This window comes from Caretta caretta, chromosome 7 (genome assembly GCF_965140235.1).
Source record: "Caretta caretta isolate rCarCar2 chromosome 7, rCarCar1.hap1, whole genome shotgun sequence".
Lineage (NCBI taxonomy): Eukaryota > Metazoa > Chordata > Testudines > Cheloniidae > Caretta > Caretta caretta.
Window position 1 is genome coordinate 53,251,444 of NC_134212.1, and position 20,285 is coordinate 53,271,728.

General features: G+C 45.6%; 1 protein-coding gene across 34 annotated transcripts in view; it reads right to left on the minus strand.

Annotated features, from left to right (window-relative positions):
- SORBS1 (sorbin and SH3 domain containing 1) overlaps positions 1 to 13,264 on the minus strand; it is a 111,145-nt gene extending 97,881 nt beyond the window's left edge. For 8 of the 34 annotated variants that reach the window (XM_048856344.2, XM_075130680.1, XM_048856342.2 and 5 more), the window contains exons 1-2: positions 13,111 to 13,259; positions 428 to 483 (exon numbers count right to left, since the gene is read on the minus strand). In XM_048856344.2, the coding sequence (XP_048712301.1) occupies positions 428 to 483; positions 13,111 to 13,142 (88 nt within the window). In that variant the 5' untranslated portion in view covers positions 13,143 to 13,259. Of the gene's footprint in view, positions 1 to 427; positions 484 to 13,110 lie in introns of all 34 variants that reach the window. The other 26 variants (XM_075130674.1, XM_075130673.1, XM_075130675.1 and 23 more) reach the window with 7 other exon arrangements.
- Positions 13,265 to 20,285: the final 7,021 nt, after the last annotated feature.

Here is a 20,285-nt window from a genome sequence, read left to right on the forward strand (position 1 = left end):
TTCGAATCTCCCGAGTTTGAGAGATGAATGAAGTTCAAAGGGGAAGAGCCGGATTGTGCCAGGTCTCAGGTCAATACAATACATGGGCCCAAGCTCATGGAAAGGGGAGAGTTTCAAAGCTCAGCTGGGGTCAGGCAGCCTAGCTCCCACAGAGTCAAAGGGGGCAAGCTGACTGACCCCAGCTCAGGATCGGTCCTTCCTTTTCTTGTCATCTTGATGCTGATACAGGCTGCAGGGGAGAATGACAAACCTGAAACCAGGGTTTGTTTTTTATTATGAAAACTTCTTGTGGTCTTCGACAGTGGAATCCCACACAGGAATGGTCGATTCAGAGAGAACAGATAAAGATACAAAACAGTCACAGCATTAGAACTGGACAGGAGGATTTCTGTAGTTAAAGGCAGGCATGCGAGGAGCAGTGACTTACCAGAGCTCATTGTGCCAGAGGAATTTGTCTTCTGCACTTCCAGGTTCTGGTTTTCTCTGTTTAAATGAAAGAGAGAATCATACCATGATGCTGTTTGTGTGTTTACACTGATGGAAGCTTACAGCACCCTTCTTGCAGATTGTGTACTGGCTCCCCAACCTCCTCTCCCCACAGGCTTGTGAAACCCTGTTCCAGAGATAGGCCACAATCTTCTCCTGAGCGTTGTCTGGAAAACCAGCTGTCATATACACCTATCTTTGCCTCCTTGGACAACAGCAGGCATGACCTAGAGTAGCACTGAGCACCCTTCGCTCTCTCTGAAGCCAGGCCAACAGTTCCATTTCCTTCAAGAGCAGCAGCCACTAATTTCCCAGCCTAAGCAAAGGCAGAACCCAACTGAGTTTAGATCAAAGAGAAGCAGCATTTGTTGGTAATTTGCAGAATGGAGAGAAGACAGAAATAAACAGGATTTCCGCCTAATGTGGATACTATTGAAGGAGCCTTTAGACCAGTGATACTCAGATCTCAGTGTTTCAGGAGCCAAATTAGCAATCAACATTACCCAGAAGAGCCACAGTAGTGTAAATTCATTGTTTCATTTACTACAGCACTATATATTCATATTTAGTATAATTATTCTCACTGCAAAATGACTGACCAAGTAATGTTATTTTATCAACTACAATTGGTTAATAACATAGGAAAATCATCTTGATTGGTTAATTACTTAGCCTGGCTAATATTTAAATCACACAGTGTTTTAGTATTATGTACTGCAAAGAGTTGCAGAAGACACATTTAAGAGCCACTTGTGGCTCGTGAGCCACAGCCTGAGTATCACTACTTTAGACTATCCCTAAACTTTAAGTCACAAGATCTGGATTATATGCAAGGTCATCTGCATTAACAAGTTAGAAAGCTGTCTGGCCTCTGATAGCCTGTGAGATATGCAGCATCTTTACAAGGTGTCTCATCTAGAGCTGTGCAAATAATGGCTTTTTCAGGTCACTGGCAATTTGGAACAATTAAAAAAAATAGTTTCAGGTCTATCCAAAAACGAAATTTTTCAAATTTTTCAGCAAATTCAAAAATTAAAAGGTTTGGGTTAAATGAAATGTTTTGCTTTGATTTAGAGAATTTTGTTTTTTTTTTAATTGTTTAAAATAAATTTGAAGGAAATTTCAAAATAAATGTCTTAACTTTTTCAGCATATTTGTTTGTGGCTTCTTTCCCACAACATGAATTTGTGAAACATTTTGGCATTATGGAAGCTGCACTTTTTTGCCAAAAAAGGTTTTAGATGAAAATTTTTGCCTATATCTAATCTCACTAGAGAGAAAATCCCTGAGCAGGAAACCCCAGCACATATTAGTGCTTAGATACCAACATGACTGATCATAGAGAAATAGGGTGGGAGGTCTTTCTTCTATGTAGTAACATCTTCAGAAACAAGGAAAGATGTTAGTTTCCCTACTGTGTTGTCAAATACACATTCACTTTTGTCTGTCATTCCCAGCTTCCCTAGACCCATTTGAAGTTCATAGACCACAGAAAATGCTAACTTGCTCCATGTTCCCAATACAAAACATGCATTGACTCGCCAGTGAAAGGTGTCTTCAGTGATGGATTTCTCTTTTCCTTTACTGAGTCATTGTTTCTGGCTAAATGAACATTCTGATGTATTCTTCAACTCCATTGTCTTGCAGTATTTCTTCTCATTACATTTCTATTAACAGGCCTTTTGCGAGTGGAAGGATTCTTGGTCACCTGTTCTGGCCCAGCTTCAGCAACATATCAATTACCCCTTCTGTGCTCTGGGGATGTAAGCTGCACACATGTAAGCCTGAGTAAAGGTCTTTGTGTAGGCAGCTGCAAGAACACTGTTGGGATAGAGGAGGAGATACAGAGTTCCCCAGCAACCTGCAAACAGGCTTGCTCTAGCTACTGAGCCAGGTTGTAGGCAGAGACAGGGACCATGACCAGGGGTGCCAGAACATGGGGAACCAGGGGGCCATGACCCCGCCCCCCCCCACACTTTTAAAAGTGGGAGGTCTATGCACTCACAATTTTTACCAGCGGTAAGGGCAAGCAATGGGTGGTGGGTGGGGTGGTAAGGAGCAAGCAGGGGGCAGGGTCTTGTGGGGGGGGAAGAGGTGGTGTGGGAGCAGAGCCTCAGGGGAAGAGGCAGTGTGAAGGCAGGGCCTCAGGGGAGGGGCTCAGGGAGAAGGGGCAGGGGCTTGAGGGGAAGGGTGGCATGGGGGGGGACAGGGCAACAGTTCAGGTGCTGGTGCCCCTTCCCTTTTAGGAAGCCACTGCTACTCCTGGCCATAACCACTGCAGCCACTGATCCAAGTGTTCAAAGATCCGAACCCCACACCAGAGCCCTTTTCCCCAGCCTGCCCTTAGTTCTGCACTGGGCTATTCTCTCTCCCTATACCTACTCTGCAGCTGCCCATCCGCCATGCAGCAGAACTACAGTTCTGCTATCGATATATTGGGAGACGTCTGGCGCACATCTGGGGCACATTTGCTGAGGGAGTATCATCCCAGAGGAATACAGCATTTGCATTTAAAAAGAAGGCAGAATTATAAAGACAAAACCCTATTAAATATTAGGCACCAGAGAGACAGACAGACATAGTTAATTTTTCCTATCTTAAGTGCTTTGTGTCAGGGACTATTTTGGACTGTATGTCTGTACAGCACCTGGCACAATTGGGCCTCTAGGAGCTACCATAACATAAATAATAAACAAAGAGATTTCAACATCAATCCAGAGATGGTGGTGCACAGCATAAGGATGACACATTTTGACAATATAAGCCTGTATTTTCAAGGATGTATTATCTCCAGGGACCCAGCATTGAGGAATTCCTGCAGAAATAACAATGTCTTTTTGTAAATACAATGTATTTTATTTCCCCAAAAATGTACCACCAAAGAAATGTAAACTAATGGCAAGCCAGGCTAACTCACTCTGCTCTTCAGCCTTCTCAAGTGGGTGGCCCACATACAGACATTTATAAGTCTGTCTACTGCCCCCAAGCTAGTGGAGCTGGTCCTTTAGCTCAACCAGGACCAGCTCATGCTTTTAGATCAAAAAGTACCAGGTTCCAACCCCTTCAGGGGCATCCATATAAGTTGGTGTCAGAGGCTATTCAGAGACACATGTACAAAACCCTTGGTCTGTTTGCCATGCTTAATGCCAGCCTGAGTTAATGGCTATGTTCGATTTCAAATACTTGGCAATCTAGCTGAAGAAAATTCAACAGGCAAACTTCGTATGAGAACAGTCTCTTCCATGCTAAGCCTAGCCAATAGCTGGGTCTTCAGTCACGTGTCTGTCACAACAGATGACAGCACTTATTTAATTATTTAAATTATTTTATTCACTGAAATAGCCACGTGGGATACCCACTATGCCTTTGTGAGGACCCCAGGGGGCAGAAGTCATACAGCGTGACTCCAAGCAGATCTCAGGACAACATAAACAATGCAACATGGGGCATTCACTCTAAAAAGGGACAGCAACAGCAGCCAAATACAAGCCACAGACAGGCTGCCTGGCTCTACGTGCTGATGCAACATCTGCTTTATGTTTCTGCTTCTCCACACGAGACAATATGGGCCAGATCCTGAGCTGATGTTAATGGTGGAGAATATGGCCCAATATATTTTTATAACAGGGCTTATTCTGAGCCCTATGAAATCTTCATTAGGTGGAGGATACAAATATTTAGCTATCATTGTTGGGAGAGAAGGGGTACATTAAACTATTTCAGCTCTCTCCAGCCTGGATCCAATATCTGTGTTCAAGCACACGGAAAAGAGTATAAAATTCCTAGCTACAACCAGCTATCTATCGTGAATCAAACTCCTCTGGGTAAATAAACCACCGGCTAAGTTGGTCCCTTTGTGGGGCAGAGGGAAATACACAGCAATGGCTGGTAACTCCAGGACTTTCAACTCATTGTTTCCTACCAATCATCCCACTGTAGGGACTTGCCTTTGGGAGCAAGGCCTGCAAAAAGCTGTTTTGGCAGCAAGGGAAGCATAAAGAATGCCCAGGCAACAAAGGTCTCATCAATGGGGCTGTTCACATGATGCAAGTTAAGCTTGTGCTTAAATGCTTTGCTGCACTGGGGCCTGAATTCTCCCTGCCATTCCAATTGGCTGAGAGATTCCTCCTCATTTCCTGTCCTAAACTACTAACAGCTGCTCCATTCCAGAGGTGGATTCATTTCTCTGTACAAGTGATCCTGGCATATAAATTTTCTACACCATGGGGTGAAAGATACTATATAAATATAAAAAAAACCTTAGGTGTATATTGCAGAAAAATCTTGGGTGGTAGGAAAATGTGAAAGTTAGACCACCTCTGCAATAAATCTTTGAACATTATAATGACTTCATTATTTAATGCACCTAGCTCTTTAACCCTGAATGTTTTTTAGGAAAGACGTTGAGCTGGAAAATTAAATATATCGAGAGAAACACAGTAAAATGGAGTCAAGGACTCCATACAATTGACCGAATTTTGCAGTTTTCATTTTCTGTGTGAGTGCCTTTTGTGAAGCCAGGTCGACACTAAAAAGTTAGGTCAAACCAGCCACATTGCTCAGGGGTGTGAAAAATCCACACTCTGAACAATGTAGTTAAGCTGACCTAAGCCGCAGTGTAGACGGTGCTAGGCCGATGGAAGAATTCTTCCTTTGACCTCACGACCATCTCTCCGCGAGGTGGATTGACTACGGTGATGGGAGAGTCACTCCCTTTGCTGTAGTGAAGGGCGATACTGAAGCAGCAGTGCAGCTGCAGCGCAGCAGCTGTAGTGATTGAAGCATAGACATAGCCTGAAATTCTTTAATTTAAAGGGGAAAGCACTATACGCTCGTGTCTACACATTTCACTGAGGGCCTGATCAAAAACCCACTATGAGTCTTTCCACTGACATCACTCTTTAGAAAGGCTTCATTGAGTCCAAGCTTGTGCAACTGTAAGAGTTTCACACATAATGTGAGCCAGCGCTGAAGGTCCCATGCTGTTGAAACTGTCAAGTCCCTCTTTAGGAAAACTGGTACCAGAACTGCAAGCAGACTGTGAATTCAGTGGAATCACTGAGCTTGGCATCAGTTGGGATATAAACCCATAATTAAGAAGAAACACTTTTCAATGGAAGAGATTCTGGGTATAAAAATAGAACGGTAATTAAAGGAAACAAGTTTGCCAAAAGTGAATGAAGAAGGAGGGGCAAACTAATTACAATCTGACCTAGAAAAATGATGTTTCACACATTCCCCAAACTTATTAGCATTTCTGGAATTTAATTAATATAATACGCATTTAGTGTGTGTTCACTGTGAAGCTAATCAATGTTATAAGCTGAATTCACAAATAGGTCAGGTGGCAGGAGTGAAATGCGTGGCTGGTAGGAATCAGCATGTTCCATAGACTGCAGTTTGCGAAGCTGATTTATACCGGGCGAGGCTCTGAGCGTTAGGTTTTATTACAAACCAGGCAGCAAGCAGTAGCTATGGTCCCGAATCAGGAAAGCACTCAAGGATATGCTTCAAGTTTAGCATGTGCTTGAAGCTTTCCTAAATCAGGCTCACAGTTACTACTGCTGGTCTCCAAGGTGCTTAAAGTTAAGCATGGGTTTAGTCTCACTGACTTTAAAGTTAAGCAGCCGCTTAAGTGCTTTCATGAATGGAGACTGTTTTCCAGAATTGGAGCCTATGTCCTTTATATATATATATATTTATATACACAGTAGTAGTGGTGTTTACACATACACTACTACCACTGTGCAGGTATACATGTAACCCCACACCTCTGGGGTGTGGTGCTCTGTCCTCTCCAGTGGCACTGAGACATACTTAGAGATTAATGAGTCTGTTCTACAGACTTAACTAAGGGCCATGTGGCTTTTAGCTCACGCAGTAAAGGCACATGCACTAAGCTCCAGGTTTGAGCCTGCCCACTGACAACCAGGGTTTGTCAGTGCTCCAGAAGGTGGGATCCATCTTATCAATTTTATAGATAGAGAAAGTAGTTCAGCAAAACCAGAAATAGAACCCCCCTTTCCTTCCTTTCAGAATCCTGCGCTAGCCAGTAGACAGTGCTACCTCTCCAGCAGACCTTAAATAATGCCTTTACTGAAATGTGAAAAAAATAGCAGCAAAAGCTTCTGCTGTACAAATTTAAGACATGATGGCAGGTAATGAATTCCCAAGGGTATAAGCCAGAAGTTTCTGATCTTAAATGTGCCTACATCTACATGTCACATGTACTAGTTTCTTGCCAGCATCCCCCATACCTCTAGGCAGACTTTTAAAGATTTCTTCATCCCTTTTAGAGCAGCAGCCGTGTTAGTCTGTATCCACAAAAAGAAAAGGAGTACTTGTGGCACCTTGGAGACTAACAAATTTATTTGAGCATAAGCTTTCGTGAGCGACAGCTCACCTCATCAGATGCATGCAGTGGAAAATACAGTGGGGAGATTTTATATACACAGAGAACACAGAGCAATGCCCCTCTGCCATGTACATTGGCCAAACTGGACAGTCTCTACATAAAAGAATAAATGGACACAAATCAGATGTCAAGAATTATAACATTCAAAAACCAGTCGGAGAACACTTCAGTCTCTCTGGTCACTCGATTACAGACCTAAAAGTGGCAATTCTTCAACAAAAAAACTTCAAAAACAGACTCCAACGAGAGACTGCTGAATTGGAATTAATTTGCAAACTGGACACCATTAACTTAAGCTTGAATAAAGACTGGGAGTGGATGTGTCATTACACAAAGTAAAACTATTTCCCCATGTTTATTCCTTCTCTCCCCTCCGCCCCCCACTTTTCCTCACACATTCTTGTCAACTGCTGGAAATGGCCCACCTTGATTATCACTACAAAAGGTTTTTTTTCTCTCCTGCTGGTAATAGCTCACCTTACCTGATCACTCTTGTTACAGTGTGTATGGTAACACCCATTATTTCATGTTCTCTGTGTATATAAAATCTCCCTACTGTATTTTCCACTGCATGCATCCGATGAAGTGAGCTGTAGCTCACGAAAGCTTATGCGCAAATAAATTTGTTAGTCTCTAAGATACCACAAGTCCTCCTTTTCTTTCATCCCTTTTAGTGTCAGCACATTTCTTCCAAGACCACAGCTCTTTCCCTACTTGGTGTGGAAAAGAGAGTGGTGGCGTCCTAGTTAGAAGGAATGCAGATACGCAGTGACTACTTCTGTACAACATGTCTCTGGATTATCTCACGTTTCAAACATTCCAGGATCTCTCCCTACAATAGCAATACATAACAAATAACTCATTAATAGTTCAGTGTAAGGATACGTGCTTTTAAGTCACTGGAGTGCTGTAGAATCTGGCCCTGTGGTAGGAATCTCATTAATTAGTTATTTTGGGTGACGGGTTGTTTCCTTGGTTGTATACTGGTTTAGAAGCCTGGACTGAGATTTGTATGGCCACAAGGGATTCAAATACCCAGCTCCTACTACGTGGGCATCAAAATCCACTAGACAGCTTTGCAAGTCTCAGCCTGAAAGGGACAATGATGGTTAAAAAAACTATTTTTAAAAACCAAGGTTTCCTTCCCTTGTGAGTAGTGACACCTCCACTTATTCAACTAGGACTTTTTGTATGTAAATTGCCAACCCCACACGTTCAAAAAATCACGAGTCAGGTGACCCAAAAATCATGAGGCCTTTTAAAGGCGAGCAATTCTTCCCAACACACCTGACCTGCAGTATGTTCCATGTATCCTGTGCCTTACTGTAGGCCTTGCTTTCCACATGGAGCTTGATCCTGGAGCCCTGAGCACTGTGTCCATGACCCAGCAAAGTTCTTAAGCACGTGGTTAATTTGCAGCCAGTGGGAATGCTCCAAGCACAGGGGTAGTCCCATTGGTTTGAAGCTAAGCATGTGTTTAAGAGCTTTGCTGGATCAGAGTCCCAGTACTTGGTACCTTGTAGGATGGAGTCCTTGGTACCACTTAATTTCTCTTCACATTGTGTTACATAAAAGGAAGAAAAAGAATATCAAAATACTAAAGAGAGTGTTGACTTAACCCAGTCCACCAGCTCTCTCACAACTTGCCATTCCTCCCCGTCTTGAAATACGTATGAAAATAAGTAGATCATTATTTTTATTTTAAGAGTTAACATCCTGCCACTGCCCCAGAGGGCATTATGCTCAGCATCCTATGAATGAGCGGCATGCAAGAACTGTAAATAAGCAATGTATAAGACAGCCTCGCAAAGGTTCATACAAAACAATGGTTTCCCTCCACTCCTCAGAAAACAGCAGAGATACAGTGGCAAAGCTTCACTTACCAAAGGAACTGCATGCAGTGTAGAGCCCTGGCTGGCATATCATGATGTATCACCACAAATAATTTAAACTACAATTGTTAAAATAAATTAACAAAGCACGTTTTGAGTGATGCAGCATCTTGTTGGTTTTATTCCTTCTTTTCTTTTTAAAAACATGGTGCATGTTCAATTGGAAAATTCAGCGATTTGTAACAGGAACAGACATCCCATTTGATTTCATGCAAATCAGCACAGCTCCACTGCACTGAGTAATAGAAGTCAAATAAGAAATGTAAACTTGAACATTAGGATTGCCACCTGTCTGATTTTCACCCGGACAATCTGGGTTTCAGCTTGTGTGTCCAGGTGCCATTTGACAAGCCCTGATGTCCATTTTTAAAAAATCTTTGGAAAAGGTGGTAGCCCTAAGTGTAAGGAAGGAGGCAGAACAGCAACAGCAGCCGCTGCCTCTGGGGCCAGGCTGTTCATGCCTCTAGTGGCAGCATGTGGCCTTGTACAGCCCACAGGTGGCAGGTAATGCAGCCTCGGCTGTGCTGGTGAAGACCCTGCAAGCGATAAGGGTGGGACCCTAGAGGAAGAGGCAGAGAAGGGGTATGGCCTCAGGGGATGAGGTGGAGGAGGGGACAGGGCCTTGGGGGAAGAGGCAGGGCAAAGCTTTGGGGGTCCAGTTACCAGCCATTACAAAGATGGCAACCCTATTGAATGTGCTGCTTCAAGATCTTTGGGATGTTTCCGGATGAAGACATCTTTCAGCAATGAACTTTACACTGAACAAATGGCACCAGCAGTGCGAGTTAATTCAGCACAAAGTACTTAAAATGAACATCTTAAAAGTGACGGAACACAGATCACCTTTCCCATTAAGATGAAGACAAATGTTACAGCTAAAATATCTGGGATCTTGTGCTGGAAAAGGGACTTTGATGCAGTTGAAACATTTGACAGACTGACAGCCCTGCAGACTCAACTCCTTCATTCAATTTCAGAGAGTACAAGAGCATGGGGGGGTGGGATAGCTCAGTGGTTTGAGCATTGGCCTGCTAAACTTAGGGTTGTGAGTTTGATCCTTGAGGGGACCATTTAGAGATCTGGGGCAAAAATTGGGGATTGGTCCTGCTTTGAGCAGGGGGTTGGACTAGATGACCTCCTGATGACCAGATGGTCAGATCTTTCTGCTGTTATGCCCTGCCCTGACAAGCAATGGCCTCCTTTAGATCATAGAGGACAGTTCAGTGTCCATGGATCACTCCATTTCTGGCTGAAGCAGCCAACAAAGGTCAGCAGGTAGCACCAGCTGGGAAAATGGCAGGCAGATGGATCCCTCTTCACAAGGAAATGGACTGGAACCACTGAATCCCATTTCACAGAGATTCCCGCCCCCGTGACGTCCAGTCCCCTGAACCTTGTGTCTCTAATAGAACAGGAGGAGATAAGTTCATGATTTGCTTTGCATGGACTACGCACTCAGAATTGGAAGCAGCTTTATATCGCTTGACAAGATCCCTTTGGGTAAGAGTTCTGTTCTTCCTGGTAGCTAAAAACACCCCGTTCCAGGACAGCAGATTTTACATCAGTGTAATTTGGCACCTAGTTATTCTGACCCTGTCATGCCTGTCCTCTAACTTCTGTGCTTGGTAGCTAGATGAGATGATTGTGGAGTTAGCTGTCAGTACAATTGGAGATATAATGCTAGAGTCTCCATAGTGTAGGGGAAGTTGTGTGTCATGCCTGTCTGTGTGCCACATGTACACAACCACATCACAGACTCAAATATCAGTCATCAAATCAAATATCAGTCATCAAATCACAGATCAAATATCAGACCAAGATATTAGAGATGTAAAAGCAGACCCTGAACTGTTTTAATCATATCGTGTATTTATATTAGCGAGAGAGTCCCAAGACACAGCCGTTTGAAGTATTGGGATCTGAGGTTTTCTTCAGATCCACCTGATACATGTAACTGCTCCCATCACACAGGCTCCCAGAGCACCGTACAAACTGACGCTGACGTTTACACAAGGGGACACGTCATGTACAGCTGAAGTGCTGCCTCCTCTGGAATGAAAGCAGGACATAACTAACAGCACGCAGCAACACTGAACAGTTTGGGGGACCTGATGTTACTGAGGCTGTAGGGGGAATTTAGGCAGGGAGAATGTAATTAGCAGGAATTCAATTTGGACAGAGTTAACGAGAGGAAGTGAAGTTAAAGACACCAGGTTATACCCTCTGCTCTTGCAAAAAGCGCCCTGGGATCCTTAAAGGCCACATAAAGGGGGTCGGGAGGATGTCAGTTTTCCATTTCACTTCATAAATTGTACATATTGGATTCATTGGGTCCCAGTTGTTTCGAGGCCACTTGGAGTATCTTCTTGTGCCTAAAATCAACGGACGCCTTGGATTTGGGGGCAAACCAATCGTTCTGAACAAACAGATCTAACCATGGCTGCAGATTCCAGAAGCCCTAAGAGTTCCCAGTTTTAAAGCCATGGACTCATTGCACTAGCCACAGGCTTTACATGCAGCACCTTTCCAGGGACACGGTCACACTAAACTGCATGTTCACTGCAGTGATTGGCACCCTATAAATACAATAGATTAGATACCGCGAGCAGAGCCAGTCAGGCTTCTTTGGACATTACCTCGTGCAGATGTTGATGAGAACTCTCAAGTTACACAACCACTAATAATGAAGGAGACAACACTTACCATCGTCTAGATTTTAAGCAGAAATGCACCCAAACCACAATGTTCAGATCCAGATACAAACTCCGCTGATGGCTGGGGTGGGGGAAGGGTGTTGATTCAGGCCCAGTTCTAATTTCACAGTGAAATTCACAAATAAAGCAACCATCTAATAATACTATTTATATCTAGACAGTGGGGTCCATTAGAATAGCAACATTTACTAACTGTCACCACACCACAATATCTGAAATGCACCCAAACCACAAAGTTACTGTCTCAGGTACAGGGAAATACACCACTATCTCCAATCACATGCTGTGCTAACTGCTAGCAAACCCCGGTTTTCTAACAGCGACCAACATGTAGCACTACATTTCCCACTGCGCTGCACAAACATTTATCTACTCATCTGCACATTACCCCTTTTTAAGGTAGGTAATGTGCAGATCACCACTTCACACAGAGATGGGGAAACAGACACAGACCCCAATTCTGAACTGTAGCTAAACTCCACTCAGCTGGCACAGGATGTGGGGGGTCAAGGGAACCAGATTTGGGGTGGAACCCTCTGGTCCCCGCAACATAAGATGCCGGAGCACCCTGAGGGTTGCTCTAACTCTGGCACAGCTGCAACAACTCCGCAGGGCCACTGCAAGAGCTAAGGCCAACCTGAGGGCAGAGGTACTCCATGTCTCTCCTGGCACACCCCTGACATGCGCCTCGGTCAGGCGCTGCAAGGGGAGGTGGAGTAGAGTCATTCTGCTGGGTCTTTGCCACCTAGGCAACGATCCTATGTCAGAGGAATTCCCAGGGGCTGTTCATCTGGCTTTACAGAGAGCGCAGTTTGCACAAAGAGGCCGCAGCAGAACCCCAGAATGATGGCCAAAGCCATACAACAAGCCAGTGGCCCAGGAGGGAACAGAACCAGGTGTCTTGACTGCCTGTCCTACACTCAGTCCAACAGACCATGCTGCCTCTTATAGCAGCTGCAAGAATGGAATCAAGAACCCAGAGGCTACCTATATGCCCAGTACTGGAGATGCCCTAGGAAAGGAGGTCTCAGCTGGGTGCAGGTCTAAAATGAGATGCTCTTAGAGGATGCAGGCTAAATTCTGATCTCCGATTACAAGTTCCTTCAGGAACAGCAGAACATCCAACTCAAAACCCACTTTTAAATTCACATCATTCTCATTCTTCCAGCCCAATAACCAGACTAATGTACGGCCTAGAAGATTTAGTAAGTGAAAGACAAAAAACAAACACACTTGCCATGAGGCCAATCAGTATGGGCCTGCGCCAAAGCACCAGATTTTTTCCCATCACTTTGATTTTAGAAACAGGCCCAAGTTGCAAAATTTGGGTATTGACTTTGGTCACCCACCAGAGGCTGGCAGGGAGGAGGCAGAAAGCCAGGCCAGGATTCCTCCATCTCCAGTAATCAGAACATAGATCCATTGCAAAGCCATCTAGAGAACTCTTTTCCTCAAACTGTAGCTTGTGATACACCAACAGAACTGGGAGTTAACCTGTGTCACCCCAGCTAACATGGCATTAAGCTAGCAGGAATACTACATAAAGTCCTGGGAGTGCTAAGCCGCCAGCCGATTACTAGTCAGAAATCAGACTTGTCCTTACCTTGGATCAGGCTTTTCAGTTAAAGGTGCCATTTGCTGGGTCCCCCTTCAACTCCCAGTTTGAACTCCAGAGATGAGGTGTGAAAGAGTTAATTAGGATTTGCTCTGTGCAACTCAGCTGCTCAGTTCACTGAAGTGTAACAAGAGGTTTGGGGAGGCCTTTCTCTCTCTGGCACCCTTAAACACTTTGCTCCTCCCACCTCTGTGCTTTAATTAGCCAGCAGGCTCTTAATCATGTCAGCCTGTCACTTGGCTTGCTCATAATCAACCTCCTCCTCCCGCCTGCCTGGCATTCCTTCGCCCTTGACATCATGCAGACACTGAAAGTTCCAGCAGATCCACGTGGGGGAGAAAGGGCGCTCAGTGGGGGAGGGTAGGAGAGTAGGATAGGGATGCACTGGGGAAGAAACGTGATGGATGAAACTTTATAAAATAGTTGGGTAAAACACATGGAAAGTGCTGTGTAAAACAACAACACACCAAAGCAGCATGTGCCTGTCCATGAGGGAACATTTTCATTCACATCTGGCTATAGGCATTGGAGATCCTTTTACAATGAGTAGGATCACAGGGATTGGCTAATGTTTCCGCAATTGGCAGAGTTAGGTCTGTAGTATAAATACCTGATATGATAGAGAGAGAAACGATCAGCTTGAGAGTGAGAGAGATTAAGCCCAGGAGCTTGGGAACCACAGCCATGTTGGGGCATCCGTGGAGGGCAGAGTCCCAAAAGGAATGCAGGCTGGCTGAGCCAGGATTCCCCTGGGGGTCCCAAAGAGGAACAGATGCTGGAGTGGGAGTGGTGCCAACCTTGATAAGGTGTAGTGTGTGCTCCCCTGGGCCAGCTGGTAAGGAAGGAGGGTGAGACAATGGCGTCACCCTCTTTCAGCAGCAATTCATTCAGTGCATGCATACAGGGAACAAAAAGACTGGGACTGTGGCATCCTGTTTCCAGAGCTTGGGTTAAATGACTTGTCCAAGGCCACAGAGGAGGTCAGTGACAAGTCCAACCTGGGGTAGAACCTGGGGTTCTTGGCTCCTCATCCTGCCTTTATCAGCAGACCATCTATTCCAGTCCAGCAGTTTTCAAATGGCACAGGCATTCATGCTGGAGCTCCATGGTTGCATGACTGGGATTCTAGGCTCCGACTCTCCCTTACACCTCTGGGGCTCATTGCACTGCCCTATCTCCCATTCAGCTGTGTGCTCTCTCATCTGCAGCCAACCTTGGGCTGCTCCAAACCCGTCTCTTGAGTCTGAAGTGCTACAAACCATGCTGCGGACAGAACATTCACAAATGTCTGGAAGGCAAGGGTTTCCCCAGGGACCAGCATAAAGACTAGGCTAAGAAAGCATCACTAATGGAGAGAAGGTTGCTGACTGTAGAGGAACACAGGCCAAGGAAATCTAACTTCAGATCCTTCTGGTACATAAAATGTTAGCGAGGGGTCTGAACAAAAGCCTAGAGGTGAAAACACACATGCACTTTAGGGCTGTTTGAAATCTAGATCCAGCTTCAGATTTTGCTGCTCAAGCCCTTCTCTATTTTCCAGCCTAGCTGGTTAGCATCCCTATCCACAGCCTCCGGACAGCTGAGCTGGTACAGCTAACATCCTGGTCTGGTAAATGAGCACAAGTACATGAGGAGGCTGGTAAGCACTGTTCTAGTTTACTTATGTATTTAGTATTGATCATACACCTCACGATGGTTGATCAGTGTTCTCAGTTATTTACCAGTATCAGAGAGGAGCCCAGTACTCAGAATTCACACCTGGATTTCAAATGACCTAATGTTTGGAGGATTTTGGTTGGGCCCATTATACAGATGAGGCCATTTGCAAAATTCAGATCTGGCTGTAGGTTTAGATCACAAATATGCTGACATTCAGGTGTGTCTGGGTTGAGGGAGGGAGTTAATTCAGGCCTATCTACAGTCAGACTAAAGGATGATAGAAAGCGCTCCCCACTACAGGGGAAAAAACCTGATTTCACTAGCAAAACCAGAAAGGCTGACAAAATACAAGGAATAGCCTCCAAAGTAAATGGTGCACACGAGTAGTTCAGATTAGATTCACTGCATATTGTTTACATGTCACAAAATAACAAGGAGACCTGCTAGACTGATCTTGGATCCTCTCCTCCAAGTCTATTTCTGGTGTCCCCGGCCACACGAGAAGGTCTGTCATGTCAGTGCAAAGCCTACTGCCTGCTGAATACTAGGGGTTTGTAAACAAGCCCCAGACAGTTTGTCGTCAGGTAGGAAAAAAGGAGCAACGTTAAAATGTCAAGAGAGCATAAGTTGAACTCTGTGTAACACGAATGGATAGAGAACGCAAAAAGGATGCAGGAGAGAGTCTCACTAGAGAGGGGCCTGGGAGGCAAAGTTTGGATCTTGATTCAAAGTTCAGGGGGGTTCAGATCAAGGGCTGGGATTTGAGTCCATCCTGGGCTTTGGGATTTGTAGGGTCCCAACCACAGAGGCTACAAACATGGGGATGCTACCATAGGCTCCACTTCCTGAGAGAAGTCAGGCTTTGGGTGCTTTCCCCTGGAGTTCTGCTGTCAGATGGACTAAGGCGGAACCAGGGCTGGGAGCTGCTGAGGGTGCTGCATCGCTCCAAGCAGCCACACATCATGCTTGAGTTTAAAGCCAACACTCAGGCTATGGCTACACTAGACAGCTTACAGTGGAGCCGCTGCACTAAGCCCATGGGAGAGAGCTCTCCCACTGACTTAATTAATGCACCCCCAACGAGCAGTGGGAGAAGCTCTCCTGCGGACCAAATGCTATGCACACCGGCACTTAGCTCGGTATAACTTACATCACTTGGGGGGTAGCTTATTCACACCGCTGAGTGACTTGAGTAATACTGATATAAGTGGTAGTATAGAAATAGCCTGAAGCCTTAGTGTGAGATGAAGTGTCTTAATGGGTTGGGAATGAGCAACAACATTGGCTGACATTTTGCAGCCAAGCTGCAATAATCAAAAACTAACCAACAGCAGTGTCCACTTAACCATCCAGTTAGCTAATGCAAAACTTGTTCTGCCTAAGGCACTAGGCCCTGGAATGGGGCCTAGTCTGAGACAGACCCTCCACCCGACCCGACCCGACCCATTTCTGGGAAACAAACCCTTCTACCCCTGCATCTGCGGCAGATGAGTCTTCTCAGATTTTAAGAAGCTGGCAGGTGGCCCTTGTTACAGCGATCGGCCAATTAACCCAGCAGAAGGTATATAAGCTGCTGACCTTCAGCAAGAAGATGCCTGGGAAGAGAGCTTGTGAGGGTACCTGTGCAGAGAGCAGGAAAGGTAACATTCTCCATGATTTCATTTCCTTCCTGCCATTTGAGGAGTGTGAAAGTGGCACCTACTCTGGGATCCAAGCTAGAGGGAGCATGGGTTCTTTCCTGTTCAAGGACTAAGAAACCCAGTACTGGAGGAAAGGAGGGGGACACAGGGCCCAGCTGTGCCCTCAGTTACATGGGTTTTTGTCCCACTGAAATGAATGGGAGTTACAGCCAGGGAACTGATGGAACAGGTGGGACCTCCATTGCCCAACACCTTGGGTTATCATTTACTCCTGTGTAGAGTGGGACTAAGACACAGTCATTTGGATTTGGGGACATTTGACACCCACTTTCCTGGGCTGTAAATGGGGGCACAGGTACAGGGCCATAGAAGATCAGACACTGCATATGTGTGTATCTTGGGTAAGGCAGGGGCACCTGGGCTCTTTGACCCTCCTATTGAACCAGAACTATGGCTAACATTTTAAAAAATCTGATTAGATAAACATGGGCTGGCTGCTGGCACCCTTACTGGCAGGACTAAGCTGTAACACTTTTTGCCGTGAGGAGCCCCACTTATTTCTATGGGGTAGTTACAGAGCATGGTAACATTCAACTTGAGTCGGAGTAGCAGAATATGGCCCTAGATAAGTAATAACAGCATCTGCAATTCCACCAGCTACTTTCCAGTCCTCTTAATCTTCATGCTTTAGGGTTTGGGATGATCTTCAGCTGGGGTCAGGGAGAAATTGTCCCCCATGATAGAGTACACATCTCACAATTAAGTGTATTTGGGCAGTACTTGCAATGATCTACATTGTCAGCTCTCTGGGCCAGGGACCGTGTGTCTTTGTTCTGTGTTTGTACAGCACATAGGACCCTGGGGCCCTGGGCCACGACTGGGCTGCAAGGTGCTACTGTAATGCAAATAATGAATAATAATAATTTAGCCTTCCTCTGACACAGCTGGTATTGTATTAAAAACACAAAATCCTCGACACTGAGCGCTGAGATCACACACTTGTGCAAACAACAAAATGGAATGCAAAAGACTGTTTTAATGTAACCTTTTTAGATGGTTCTTTTCTTCCCATGGCCTGTCCTGGTTAGCCACTGAAGGGTTGAAATGTTCTTGAAATGTGTTCATCCACCAGGTTTGTTGCATCATTAGTCACAAGTGCCAGCACAATAGACTGATTTACAATCAAGAGCTCGAGAAAGGAGATGGTTCTTACACAGAACCCTGGAGATCAATATTGTGAGATGATAACAACCAAGAGAAGGAACAAATTCTGGAGGAGAGAGTCTTCCACCAAGAGTACCCTGCCACCAGCCCCCGACCATTCACTTCTAAGGGGCTGAACTATGAGGCTATTTGAGGAGTATGATACCACTGCAAGGTGTAAGAAAGGACTCCATCGCCTGGCACAGAGGCTGTTCTTATGGCATCTCCAGCTTTGACTAAAATTGAAGAATAACAAAACAAATCAACCGCGCGGGAACGTTGAGTTCCCTGAGCCTCATTTTGCTGACTCGAGAGGTTCAGGGACTTTGGCTCAGCACCTGAACTGGATGCACATTCAAACTAAGATCATTTGAGGGGTTGCTCAAGTCTAGTTCAGTGATTAGGAAGGGAAACTGGAATTGCAGCAATAAGGGATCCCTAACAAACAAAACCCAGATGGAGACATCTGTCCATTCGCTGATATTTTTTGGTAATAACTATCCTTGTTTGGGCTGCATCCTAATGGCTGATGACAACAGGCTAGAGAACAAAGTAGCCTGTTGCTGATCCCCTGCTACCTAGCCAAAAGAGCATGCAGAGCAATGTGCAATGTGCTTTACTAAAGAAAAGAGTAAGTATTCATGGACACTACGTCCTGGCTGATCTAACTATTAGACAATTGCACCTACTATATATGTCATTAACATTGATGGACCTAGCCCAAAACCCCAGGCTGAGCAGATGTTTGGATCTGAATCTGAATCTGACCTTCCCAGATGAAACACTTCAGTGTTTCAATTCATTGCCTTTGGGAGTTAAGAAGAACTTAATTCCACTTCTCTTCAACCCTTACCTCCCCACCAAAACTTGGTAGGCACACTATGGGGGGCTGTAAGACATCAGGCACTGATGAAGTTAAATCAGCATTCAGTAGCATGGCAGTTTCTAACTGCAGGTGTGTAGAGAAGGAATGTGCTCAATAGAAGGCAGACAAAAAGCCAGGCCAACCTTTCTACTACACCCCCACCCCCAACTCAGCAGTCTCTCTCCCTATAGCTGAGAAAGAGAGCTTGGATAATTAACTAGAATGATTAGTGTTGTTCTGTGCAGCACAGAAAATACTGGGCCCCAATTTGCTTGTGTTCAAATTACAGCCCACCCAGGGTATATAAAAGCTTGAGTATTTAGAGAGGCAGCAGTGGTCTAGTGGAGTGGCACAGAGGTGGGAGACAGGAGTTCCCAGGTTTGCATATCAGTTCCACAGAGGACTAGCCAAGTTCTTTTCTGGCTCTGTCACCAGGATATCTGAGGGCCTCACAAACATTGGTACATTTACATTTCCAACACCCCAGTCTGGGGGAAGTTTCATCCCTGCTCCATAATCAAGCAGCTGAATCACAGAGAGATTAAGGGTTTGGTTTTTCACACATGTGAACATCTCCACTTGTACTGGAGAGGAGCTGCCAGTGTCCTGCCCAAGGTGGCTCAGACTGGGGCCCAAATATTGAAAGTCCCAAAACTCAGAGGTTGCTTTTGAAGAGGCTGGACTAAGTGGCTTGCCCATGGACACACAAGAAGTCACTGGCACAGCTGGGAACAGAATGCATGAGTGTCCAAATCCCCTGCATGACTTTACAAATCCCATCCCAGTTCTCCTCCAGTAACTGAAGACTTGGCCTAGATTAAAGCAAACAGGAATTTTCCCATCAAGCCATGAGTTGCACCCATGACACTTGGTCACTGGCCATATGACCCACTCAACATAGCTCAGCAGGACTCAGCAAACATTTCCCTCCAGATAACTGTAGATATTTCAGTTTTGGGTTCTTGCTGTCTGCCATGTGGAATCAGTAGGAGCTGTGAATCTAAGAGTAGACTGGGAAGACACTAAGGAAAACATTTGAAACATACCATCCCTCCTAGCATCTCTGTCTCATAGGTTCTCCATCTGTTCCCAAACCTCAGCTGATAAAGGTCTTATTTCTGCACCACTCTGTATTATTTAGCTCTGTCTGGCATTCTGAGATGGGCAGAGTGGGCGTGAAAGATGTGGGACACTGGGTTCAGATACCAGTTGCTGCTCCCTCTGGAGGAAACCTTTGCCTGGCTACAATGGGAGTATAGTGAGAGAGCAGATCATGCCTCCTCCCTTCCTGCAGCTTTCTAGCACTCACTGAAAGCCCAAGGTTGGGACACCTAATAAGGTGGCTGCTGCTCCATTGGCCTAATGGGATGTGGTCCATCAGTTGGGAGGGGCAATCAGGCCCCTAGTCCTTCAGAAATTATGCAACAGCCTCCCGCATGCAAAGGATGGGTAGAGAAGCAGGAGGGGAACGACGGTACGAGCCATAGGTGCTGACTCCGTGGGTGCTCCGGGGCTGGAGCACCCACGGGGCAATTAGTGGGTGCTCTGCACCCACCGGCAGCCAAGCTCCCCACTGCTGTGCCCCACCTCCTCCTCTGTCTCCTCCCCGGAGCACGCCGCATCCCCGTTCTCTGCCTACCTCCCAGTGCTTCCCGCCTTGCCGCCGCCAAACAGCTGTTTGGCAGCATGCTTGGAGGGATGGGGAGGAGCGGGAATGCGGCACGTTCAGGGGAGGAGGTGGGGAAGAGGTGTGGGCAGGAAGGAGTCAGAATAGGGGCAGGGAGGGGGCGGAGTTG